We start from the raw sequence: 12702 nt of genomic DNA, 5'->3' as shown, positions 1-12702 counted from the left end.
CACACTCATTGAAATTATTTTCAAAATTCTCATCGTCATCGTCAGCATCGCTGTCACTATCAGCATCAACATCTGTTGGCCCATCGATACAATTCACGAGCCTCGTTTCGCTTAAATACTTGGCAGATGCTGATCGGTCATCGTATATTATATCGGGCCCAGTGAAACTATTCCGTTTCTGATACTGAGCACTACTAATTGGTAGAAATTGGCGCTTTTGTTTGAACGACAACTCATTATTGAGCTTTGTCATGTGCGTTTGTGTTTGATAGTGTTTTTCACTGCTCGGACTATAAACGGATGCATAGTCACTGCTACTCAATGAACTCGAAGTCGTTTGACTCTTTGCACTACGTTCGCAGTTGGGCAATGCGATAGCATTCGGATGATTCGTTGCCTGCAAATCTTTTCCGAATGTAAATTTTTGATTGCTGTGAACGGACGCCTGATTTGGTGATTGGTTCGGCAACGATTGCTGTTTAAATGAAAAAGATTCACTTGTACTGCTGCTAATGACATATTGGTTGGTTTGATGATGTTGACCTATTGAGTTCAAGTTGTCGCTTATGCTCGGTGTCCGATATCCAGTGCTATTATTCGCACTGTTGACGAAAAATTCTCGTTTTTGCACAGCCGACGCTATTGTATCTGTGGCTGTGTAATCATTTCCTAATGAATTTTCCATTGTTACGATTTCGCTGGACAGTCGAGCGATTGCCGCATTTCTGTACGCATTGTATGAATCGTCAACGGCGTCAAATTCAGACACTTCGGAATACGATTGTGTCCGATGATGATGACCCCGATATTGGATATCATTAAATGTCATTGCATTTAGATTTTTTCGATCGCGTGACGAGGATGATGATGATGGCATTGAACACTTACCTATCGAATGGCTGCCCTCTTTTGGTTTTGACAATTTATCGAAATTTTCATTCAAAAATGCATCGAGATAATGTAAATTCTTGGTTAAATCCATTTCCGAGCGATAGCTTTTGTATGGAACTTTTTCAACAATGATGGGCCGATGATTGGCGTAACGGTGTCCATCTCTATCGAATGCAGTGAGTGGCTCTCTCAACGAACAAGACTCATATTTCTTGGTCGTTTGAATACCACCACTCAAACTGTTATTCAATTTCAAACCACATTTCTGTCCAATTTTCAGTAGGCTCTTCTTCGTTTTGTCGAAGTACGTTTTGTCGTCTTTGTGACGGAAATGGAATGAATGTTGCTTCGCATTGGATGATGAAACCAATCGATTTGCGTAGCTAACATTCAATTTCTTCAAGTATGAGCTTTTGCCAGAAACATGAGTTATTGTTGTGGCATTCGTTAGGGCTCTTGCGGCGCCTGGAATACTGTTATTTGATATGTTTATGGTTTTCATGGTATTGCCTGTTTTCCGCATACCATTGCAATCAATTGCATTCTCATTCACACCACCACTACCACTGACACCATCGCCTCCACCACTTCGAGTGATAGTGTTGCTCAAGTATTTACCCTTCTGCATTGCAAAACTCAGTAACAAATCTTTCTTCGATTTCTTTTGTGTACGGTTACAGTCCGATTGGTATTCATTGTCTGGTTTCGTATAGTCTTGTCTTTGAAATGGACATGTCGGTATGTCATTCATGGCGTTCATGATGTGCTGTTGCTGATTCTTGGATGTGTATGTGGAATAGGAATGCTGTTGTCCACCCAGCTTATCATCATTAATCAATTGCTGATCCAATTCATTAAAATAATCAAGATTTTTTTGTAAACTATTGGCGCAAGCCTGCTGCTGTATGTTTTTATCGTGAAAATATGCTTTGTTTCTTCCGTATTTAATTTGTTCAATGTAAGCTGTTTGCTGATGATCTGGTCCGTCAATCAATGATAAATTATCTGTACTGTGATTGTGCTTTCGCATATCTTTGTTCATCATATCTTTGCGTCGACGCTTTTTGTTTCCATATTTCATTAGAGTTGCACTACGATTCCGTACAGCGTCGCATTGATTACTGTCATCATTATCGTTCTCGTATTCCAATAAATTATTCGTCATTCGATCATGTTTTTGCTTATGTCGCGTTCGACTTGAACACGATTCATTATAATATAAATCTCGTTCACCATTTTCGTTCGTATTTCTTTCATTATCGCCGACCGATGTGCTCAACCGATTCAATTTACATGTCGGTTTCGCTGGAATTGTGTCATCATTAGTAATAAATTGGTTCGAAATTGTTTCTTCCACATCATTAGATGCATGAATTTCGTCGTTTTGTGTTGCCATCACACCTTCGCTTGCTCCTTTGCCATTTGAATTTTTGCTAACGCAGCTTTCTGCAACATTGGTTCCGTGTTCCAAAAATGGATTGGTGCCTGCATTCGATATTAAATCATGTTCAATATTACGAGTCGACCAATTTTCAATTATCGATCGATTTTGTTGGTGGCTGTCAATGGATTTCCAGTTGTCGTTCGCTAACTGATGTGCCACCATTGACGATTGGCTACCGCGCTCGAGCGATTCGCATCCATCTATTGTTTTGTCAGCACAAGCTTTCGCATTAAATGAAAATATGTCTGCGTTATTATTGATAATCATGTTGCTAATACGTTGGCCATTAGATGCACAGCTTTTGGATGTTTTCGGTGAATTTGCCTGAAGGTTATTATTGTTTTTATTTACCTTTCTATCGTTGTCACAATTAACAGAATCCGTTTTGTTCTCTATCAATTTTTCCGTCTGTTGTGAATGTTGATTTTGCAATGCATTCAGTCGAAATTCGATAAATTCTTTGAAATTATTTCGAATGGAATTGTTTGACGATTGTCGCAATGAAATGGCTTTGTTTGTAAGTGACGTTTTCATGATTTTGACATTATTTGCTGATATTGAATTGTCGTTTGATTTGTTTGTCGATGCGTTAAAATTCGCAAGAGTCTCGTCTGAATTGGTTCTCTCATCATCGTTTTCGTTGCTCCATTTACAATGGTTTATACCCGTACTGGATTTCGTTCTTCGTAAATCTAATGAATTAACTTGCATTAGACAGTTACAACTAGATCTACAATTGCATTCGATTCGTTTACATAACATTAAATAGCCTAATGATTTTGAATTTCGTTGATATTTAATATCATTATTTCGGTTTTTACCATTAACCGTCGTTTCACTAATTATAATGCTATCATTTCGATAGATATTACTGCTATCATGTTGTTCGATGTTATTATTTGGTTTAGTTGGCATCGGTTCGCCGGCCGAATGTGTTGTATTTGAACGGCAACGTTCAAATTGAATAAAATCCAATCGAAATGGATTTGTCGGCGAAATTAATGCTTTTGTTAAATCAAATTCAATAATATCATTATGACCACTTTTGCGATTCGCTTGATTAAGACTAGTACACTTATCATTATTATTATCATTATCAATTTGTTCGTCGACGTCCAATTGCATTAACAATTTATGAGACTCATCCGCGTCGATGGTGTTTGCTACTTTCTCATTATTGCTACAACTACTTTGGCTACTATCCCTAGTTAGGTGCTCATCACCATCCATTGTTCCATCAAATTCTTTGTTGCAAGCATTCAATTGGTTATTATTAGTGGCAGACTGATGGTGCAATTTGGAAGTTGAAGTGGGAGTAAGGAGTTGATCGTGCTCTTGATTTGAATCTTTATCGTGATGAGTCTCATAATTTAGTGTCTGCTAGACACGTGTTGGTGGTTGGCAAACCATTGCTGCCATTCGTACCTTCATTGCTTCTGGTGAGCCCTGCGAATGATGATGGGCATGATGATGGAATCCTGAAGGGGTCGTATATATCGAATCCAAATGCGGCGGTCCAACACCGATCCCAATGCTATCCGAACGTGATTTCAAATCAGCTTTCTCACTGCAAAGAAAATAGAATTTAAAGAAAGGCGTTAATTTCTTCATCTTTTTTTTGCGGCGCTTGCTTTGTATGATTCCCAAACTTTTGGCACAAAAACATATTCTCTCTATGTGAACAAGTCGATTTCGATTGATATGTAAAATAGTTTCTTAGCAAAGAGGAAAATAGAATTTTCACCAATTCAAATGGCACGTGATTCTGCTGTCTGACACTTCGATTTACTCATCGTTGCCAAATCTATCGTACGAATGGGAAATTATTGAAAGCACATTAGAGATTTTGATGAAGTTGCAAGCGAGAACGAAAATGAAATTTAGTCGCTTTGTACCAGCTACTACCAGTGTTGGTTATATGATAAGAGGAAACATTAAAAATTCCTTTAGGAACATTTCAAAATGCAAAATTGCAAAATTCACAACGAATACCTTCCTACATATTACATTGAATTCATCTATATCGTTGGCTTATTGTGATTGGTACTTGAGTCTTATTTTGCACCTCAAAATTTACATTGTATGTTTAGATTCTCCATCTCTCTCTCTCACTCTCACTCTCATGCCGTGCTCGATGCGAAGCCAAGAGAAAAATTCAATGCAATTCACATGTTTTGTGCATAAAACCTTGCAATATAAAAATAATGACGGTTGCGATAATGGAAAGTAATTCCCACATTCCATTGTTTAGTAATAATAGTAAGAGTTGTAGCATACACACATTGCAACAATGTATGATTCTGAAAACATAAATGCAAATCAAGTGAACCAGGGATGGTTTGCATTACCGCATAAGAGAGCTCAATGGCAATTCCAACAAATTACGCATGAAATGCATACTCATCCTTTCTTGTGTTCAAGCCAATGTGCATTCATTCTTCATTCTTCCCATCTCTGTTCGAGAGAGAAAAAAAATACGCTTAAGAGAAACTCGAACGTGGCGGAAAAAAGACGCTCTGTTCGCCTGTGTCGTTGAACACCTCGTGTCAGGTGCTCATGCATACACGTTCGCATCTTCATGTTCATATGAATAGCGCGCAGAAAATGACGAAGAAAAAAAAGTTCGTAGCAACGTACGTGAATCTTTCAAGTAAATCTCTCCTCGTTACCTACGTATTGATTTTATTTCCGAGCAATTTTCGTTGCCATTGTTTTCAAAGTATTTGATAATGTTGATTGCTTGATGCATTGCTCGTTTGCGTATTTGTGTGATGATGTAAAGTAGCAAATAGAGCGCGTGATGGCATGAAATTTGCCACACAAAAGTTACATTCACCGAACAATGTAAACCAAACGACACAAGAAACACCTATTCAACGAATTGTATTAATGTCGTTTCCCGGCAGCTCGTTTATGTACAATGACAACAACAATAAAAAAAAAAATACTGGCATCAAATGTTACACAGAGAAAAAAATGGTCGGATATAGAGAGAGGGATAAAAGTGAGACAATCACAGGCAAATTGAACCATTTCACATTTTTTGTTACTTTTGAGAAAAAAAGCAACAAAATCGAATCAAACGTTAAAAATCCAGATAAATATACTTTATAAAAAATCGCTAATAAATTATTTACTTATTACAACGGCAATGATTGCCAATCCTTTCCGAACCGTTTTCACAAGTTGTTCAATGTTTTGTCCTTGAGACTTCTTGTTGTTTGAGTTGTTTCAAGAGCTGTGTATTGCACACTCGACGAAGAAAAAGCATATGTGTGTACACGAAAATAGAAAAATGCCCAACAATTTATTGACATCACATTGAATGTTTGACCGCACCATGTGGAATAAATCGGTCCCGATTATGGTTTTTACTGTGACTTCTTTTTTGTTCTTGTCGTCGTACCCATGCCGTAAATTCAGCAACAAACAATTGTAACTTGAGAAGAGTAAACGCCCGCACATACACATTATTTTTAAAATCACAAACAATTTGTTTGGAATTTATGGAATCGAACGATCTCGGATGGCAATCGCACGTGAATAATGGTGCATTGGATTTCGCTTTACTTTGACATTTTTTTTTCGACAACTTTTTTCCCCGACTTTCTGTTTTTTTTTTCTCTCGTGAATTAGATTTTTTGATTTGGTTTTCTTTGCTTTCTTTGCAGGCGATTTTAAATCGAAGCACAATGTGAAATTGATTGCAACATCTCGTCTTTAGATGCTGGACAATATTATAGGTTTTGTGTGTCGTATAAACTGATTCAATGTAAATAAATCGCAGAAGAAAAAAAAGCGTAATAAATTGCATTCACTTTATCGAAAAAGTGGTGTATAAAACGACTTTTTATGGCTTTTCGAATGAATCACTACATGAATAAGACATTTTATTCGGTACCGAACACAACATCGAATAAGAGAAAGCTGCGCGACAGCATCACAAGCGATTACTTATAGTATATTTGCCGCATTTTATGTACAAACGTTTGACGATGTTGCAATCAAAAATGAAATGACGATATAGTATTACAAATTAAACGTTTCCCCCATGTGTGCGACGGGAGAGAATTAGCGGGGAGTCGAATCCCTTTCAATAGTTAGAGACCATAAAAATATTATAGATTATTAACTACGATAAAAGAAAGTGTGCGCAGACAGAGCTTAAGCTTTCATTCTCATCTGGTTGCGAAGCGGTTAAAGCGTGTCTTTTCATCGATAAAAATGTTGTGTACACAAAGCCAATGGAAGTTCATACAAAAGGATCAGAATGAATTAATGGCCAGCATCTTATGTCAAGTTTTGGCTAAAGAATGGAAAATCTATCTAATACATTCACTGCTCAGTCATTGTATACCAATGCCATCCTAAATAGACTGTACATATTTCAAATAATGAAGTAGAAACTGTTTGTTCAACCGCATAAATCAATAGCAACAATGTTCTCATTGAAACACTCTATTGACCTAAAGCACATTGCCAGCACAAGTTACATTCGCCATTTCCCACATAATACACGAATTTCTATTCATCGGTTTTTGCAGCTCGCTATTCTTCTGATGCAACAATGCACATGCCACACAGCAAAGGCATCAAAATCCTTGGCTTGTACATGTAAAGAAGCTCAAATATGTATCCATATAGAAATTGTTAGATGGCGGAAACTTAACGTTGCGCATAGTTTTCACTTCATTTTCGAATACATTAAAGGATGCGTTGTACAGACAATTTTAAAGTAATGAAAAGAAAGCTTTGTTATGACATGAAAAATAATTTGCCATGCTTCAGCCAGTGTAGCAAGCACAAAACCTAATTGAACTGAGACTTCCACATAAACAAGTAAAAGAGAGTGAAATTGTGATAGTTTTGTAAACAGAGGGAAAACCATCTTCAACGCTATGGGAATACTTCACAAACAATTTGGGAGAATGAAACATTTACCATTTTTATAAGTTCTATTAAACTGATTAAATCAATTTTGGTTGTATGAACCATACATTTTCATATTTGCCAAGAGAAATGCCATAAATAAAAATGGAATTGCACCCGGAAAAGCTTCCAAAATAAATTTAATTTTCATAAAGAGTGCATTCAGGACTGCCAATGATATCGTTGTTGTTGCCGCTGTTGTTGTGTGTTTAGTTTGCTGGGTGTTTGTTTTTTGGAGTGGTATTTTTATTTTTTGTATGTGTGGTGAAGCTGAAAAAGCCCAACTTGATTCGTCGAGAACCTCATTTGGCTGTTATAGAAGGATGTGTTTGTATATTTCAGTATGTGATCGTATGTGAATATGATGCAATTTTCGAAAATGAATATTTCCCATGTTTGTGCCGCTCAAGCAAGAAGAATGTAGACCACTTTCTGTGGCGAATGAGATAACTTAATGCAAAACATAATGTCACATAAAAATGTGCTCGAAATAATTCCCTGAATCCGTAGAGACTCTATGATGTAATGTAAAAATATTTACCGAAAAAAAGGGGTCAGACGAAGCAAAGCTGGCAAGTAATATTTTATCTATACCCGTTTACTCATTGACATTCGCTTTATTTCGACGTTTACATCAACAACAACAACAAAAAATGTTCGCTGTGTTATCTTCACCAAACGAGCGTTTTATCTGAATTAGGCAAAAAAAGAATGAGGGAAAAACCATCGAAAATGGTATTGCATTTATAATAGACGTTATTGTAGACGTTGACTTGACTCTTCAAAATATGGCTGGTAGCGATGATAGTTTCAGAGATTTCTTTGATATTTTGAACGATCGTTTTAGTTTATTTTGAGCAAAGGAAAATGTAAAATATTCATACATGACATACAGTATCATCTACTCAGACAATATTCTGTTCTTCCTCTCGTATAAGCTATAGTGCATTTGAAGCCAACACATTTTACTATTTTTTTTCCTCCCGTTTTTCGAATTAACCCTTAACCGCACAGGCTAAAACAGTAACGTAAGCGCACAGGTGGGGTCTTTTTGGACCCATGAGAAATTTCATACAAAAGTTATGCAAAATGGTATCCAATGAGTAAAATATGTCATTTTATAGTCAAACCATAGCTTATTCCTTACTTTCCAATACAGCATCACAATTTAATATGGATTTTTATGGAAAAAAAAATCAATTATAGCCAAAATGCTTGGTAGTTATTGATATGTACGACTTTCAGACAGTCGTGTCTTTCACTAATATCGCTAATCGACAGTCGTTGGCCAGTTAATGTGCTTCGTGTACTGCGCCGAACTACCTCTCGATATGTGAGATCAATATAGAGACTGCTTCCCGAAGGGCGATCGCACTTTGAACACTGTAGCTCTCTGGCATTTATAAGTTCAACCCTATGTAAACATTTTTCCTTCCTCTTCTTCTGCATTTGCAAGAAGCATGTGTGATATATCAGCTTAACTCTGAGACACCAGGTGGCAGCACATTTGCGTGATCAAAACCAATTACATTGCTTTATATGGAGTGCGATGAGATCGCGCTGCTTCCGTTCTTCCTCCATACTTGGCAAACATGTTGTTAGACGTTCGCAACAAGGCAAACCCTGCCACACCAGCAACGTTCACCAAATTCACGAAATATGCCCATACGTTGTGTTTTGGATAGGATAGAACCGTAAGATCTCCGCAAGAGCTGGATCTAAGCGTGCGTAGGCCGCCGCATGATACATACTTTGATTGGCACGCCTGCTTTGATTTGCGCGTCGAAGCAACACAGAAAAACGAACGAATATATCATGCGGCGGCGTATGCACGCTTAGATCAAGCTCTTGTGGAGATCTTACGGATCTATCCTATCCAAAAAAAAAACAATGTATGAATATATATTATAATGGCAAATGCCATTTGATTTGCGATGAACAGTATACGTCACGGACGAAACAATTTACTGTGTTGTTGTTTGATGAAATGTAAATTGTTGTGTCAACAAATCTCCATGAGTTTCATATTGGCCCATACAGAATACATCATTTCCCATACAAAATACTTTGGGGTCCAAAAGACCCCGTTGTGCTTTTACGTTAGTATTTTGTATAAGACTTCCCAAAACTTCATCTATGCACCAAACATTGAAATTTTTGATTTTATCACATAGATATGACATTAAAAAAGAAAACGCTCAGCGAAATTTTCCAATTTTTTTTTATATTTTTGTGATTTTTTCAAAAAACTAACTCTTAGGGCCTAAGAGACCCCACGTGTGCGTTTGAGGGTTAAATGTAGATGTATTCTATATACATATGATATACATATTTTTTGTGTAATATTCATGTAATCGACATTGTAGCGAAATAGTGGAATTGTAAATATGCAATGTCTCTGAACGAATGGAAGTGACTTTGGTGCATACATAGATCCCTTTACTTCATAACCGTTTTTTTCGTCCCAAAAAAACTATTCGATGTAGAGCGGGAATAAGATTTTTAAAAAGAGTTTTGGTTGTTCGTTTCTGAGCAATTTTTCTGAATATTGTCGTAATGGTTGATGGTAATGAAGAGTCTTTGCAGACAGCAACGTCGCAGTCGATCAAGATACAAAACGTATCAGTACTATTCGGAATAGCAATACAACCAACTAAAAGCTATCCGATGTCTGAATCGACTTTTTCCATAATGTACATTGTATAACATCATTCGTTTTTGTTGTAAAGTTGAAGCGATACAAGGAACTAAATTCAAAAGGAGTAAAAAAAAGGAACTACAATACTATCTCATTCCATAAAACTACATTTTTCTACAACAAAAAAGAACGAAAAACTGAAAACATTCAATTTTATCGCACATATTACATGCGAAACTTAGAATATTTATGTTTAACACTGCCATCATTCTTTAAAGAGAGAAAGAGAGAAAAATGTAACGTACTAGAGAGTTACATCAATAAAACAGTTTGTAGAAAGTATCAAAAGCAGCCATATGCTATGAATTGTACAGTACATACGGAAAATTTGGTGCGGTGTGAGTTTCATCGCACAATCGTTCATATAAAAATGACATATACACTGAACATGTATAACAAAAATCTACAGAATCTCAGTGCCAACGATGCATTTACACCATCAGTTCGGGTTGATTTCGATATGCTTCATTGAGGAGAAAAAAAAATTGGATTTGATGGCAATAGATGGACGATAAATGGAAATCAAAATGTGTATAGAGAATACCAGTAAAAATTCAATAGAATGCCAATATATCGAAGTCGGTTAATGCCTCACATAAACCCTGCAAATGACGCAATACAGGAATTTACACTTTATGATTATGATTTTTTTGTTCATCATTAATTTTTTGTGTGGAAGATTGTTCCTTCTTCACACGACCATCACACCATAAAATGCATTCGAATTTTATGGCGTCCACCACCAACCATAGATGTGTGATTAAAGTGTTTATAACTTGCTTGTTACGGCTACCCATTCTCGCCGATTTATCCATTTTGATAAAATGCTTGATTTTTCTGGCACCACATTTTTTTATACACTCACGACCAAGGGGCAAACTACTACAGTTTTGTAATTCTCATAATTCAATCTAGTACCTCGATAATTCCAAATAATTCTGTATAATTCCATACAATGCCGCATAATTCTCAATAGTTTTTGAAGTGTTTTAAATAGTTGCAACTAAACATGTTTATTTATATAATTTTTTTCGATGAATATTCATTTTTCAATGATAACATTTTCCATATTTTTTGTTCAAAGTTAGAATATTTAAATATTTTGTTTGAATTCATTTCATTAGTTATCATCGATTTCACAAAGCAAAACATTCAGCGCAAAAGAGAACTGACAATTGCATCTGAACTGAGTGACAACTCTAATACATGCGCACACTACTCCTCTTCGTCTCTGTGATGTAAACGCTTAACGTACATGTCCTGATTGTGCATGTATTGTTTCTTTCACACAATCGCTTCTCTGTTTTGCATTGAATGTTTTGCTCCGTAAAATCGATGACAACTAATAAAACGAAATCCAACAAATTATTTTAATACAAAACTACACACACTTTTTACTATTAACAAAACTGTGGAAAAATGTTATCATTAAAATATGAATATTCATCGAAATTTTTTTTATAAATAAACAACTATTTAAAACACTTCAAAAACTGTTGAGAATTATGCGGCATTGTATGGAATTATACGGAATTATTTAGAATTATCGGGGTACTAGATTGAATTGTAAGAATTACGAAACTGTAGTAGTATGCCCCTTGCTCACGACGCATCTCATTCGAACTAACATTTTCTATCTATCAACAAATGCTGAAAGATAATCTTGTGTCGTAATCATTTTCCACAATCAAATATTCTGAAATGTGGCACACAATCTTCATTGTTAAACAAACAAAATACATAAAACAGCAAATATTTGCAAAGATGGCAACAAAAACGATATAAAATAATGTGCTTTTTGCTTCTTCTTCTTAAAAAAACAACATAAAATGGAATTTCTTCATTTTCAGTTATTATTCTGATTTGATGTCACATACACACTCATAAAAAGATCATATTTCACTAAAAAAAACTTATTTTTTTTTGTACTTCCAAGAACTGAAATAGTGTGTAAAATATCAAACAAAATCAAAAGAAATAGCTTGTGGAATAAATCATCAACCAGATTGAAGTATATGTAATTTTCCTGAGAATTTTGTGTGGCAAGAAATCCATTTTGAAAATTATGTTTACCTGCTTACTTCATAGTATTATGTGAAAATTGTGGTGAAAAATCTTTCAACAAACGAAATGAAATTGAATTCGGAAATTTAAGTAATTGAATGCAAAGCACTGTCGAAAACTATTGTGTCAAAATGTTTTGTAAATATTTTCCGTTGCTCCATTTCATTTGTGCAAAAACCATCCGATTGTGAAAAATGTTAGATGACTTGAGTACACAAAATCTAGACGAAATCAACAATAAAATAAGTGAAATGCAAATAATTGAACTCCTTCACCATGGAAGCGAATGTGTTTCATGCGAGTAATAGAAGAAAATTTAAGTGAATGTAATGCCATTAATGTTAAAAGCTCACATCGAGAAAGAATGCTTGGGCTTGGATTTTCATTTTTGTCTCCTAGTGTTTTGAGGAAAACAACAACAAATTTTCATTCGATATATTTAAGTGTTATCGCATCGTTGGAATAAAATCTTTTTCCATATCTTTAAAACGACGAAAATGCTTCTATTGTATATTACAACCGTGTTCACTTCAGTTTGATGGGCAAAAAACTCCCATTAAATTTGGGAAAAAGCAAATTATTTTTATTGTTATTACGATTCCACTGCGTCCCATTTTCATTTTGTTGAATGCTTCAAATGCGATTGCGGACAAAATCTTAAATGCGAAAGTGGAAA

At 35.5% G+C, this 12702-nt stretch overlaps 1 protein-coding gene across 2 annotated transcripts in view; it reads right to left on the bottom strand.

Moving 5' to 3' along the window:
* The window catches only part of LOC116350945 (hemicentin-2), a 147479-nt gene that overhangs the window by 16652 nt on the left and 118125 nt on the right, over window positions 1-12702 (bottom strand). For both annotated transcript variants that reach the window (XM_031782954.1, XM_031782955.1), the window contains exon 16: window positions 3761-3902. In XM_031782954.1, coding sequence (XP_031638814.1) covers window positions 3761-3902 — 142 coding nt within the window. The remainder of the gene's footprint in view (window positions 1-3760; window positions 3903-12702) is intronic.

Source organism: Contarinia nasturtii, unplaced genomic scaffold (assembly GCF_009176525.2).
Source record: "Contarinia nasturtii isolate CC-2019 unplaced genomic scaffold, AAFC_CNas_1.1 Cnas_scaffold_4311, whole genome shotgun sequence".
In the NCBI taxonomy this organism is placed as follows: Eukaryota; Metazoa; Arthropoda; class Insecta; order Diptera; family Cecidomyiidae; genus Contarinia; species Contarinia nasturtii.
Note: the sequence above shows the minus strand (reverse complement) of the source record. Positions and strands in the feature narration are given on the sequence as shown.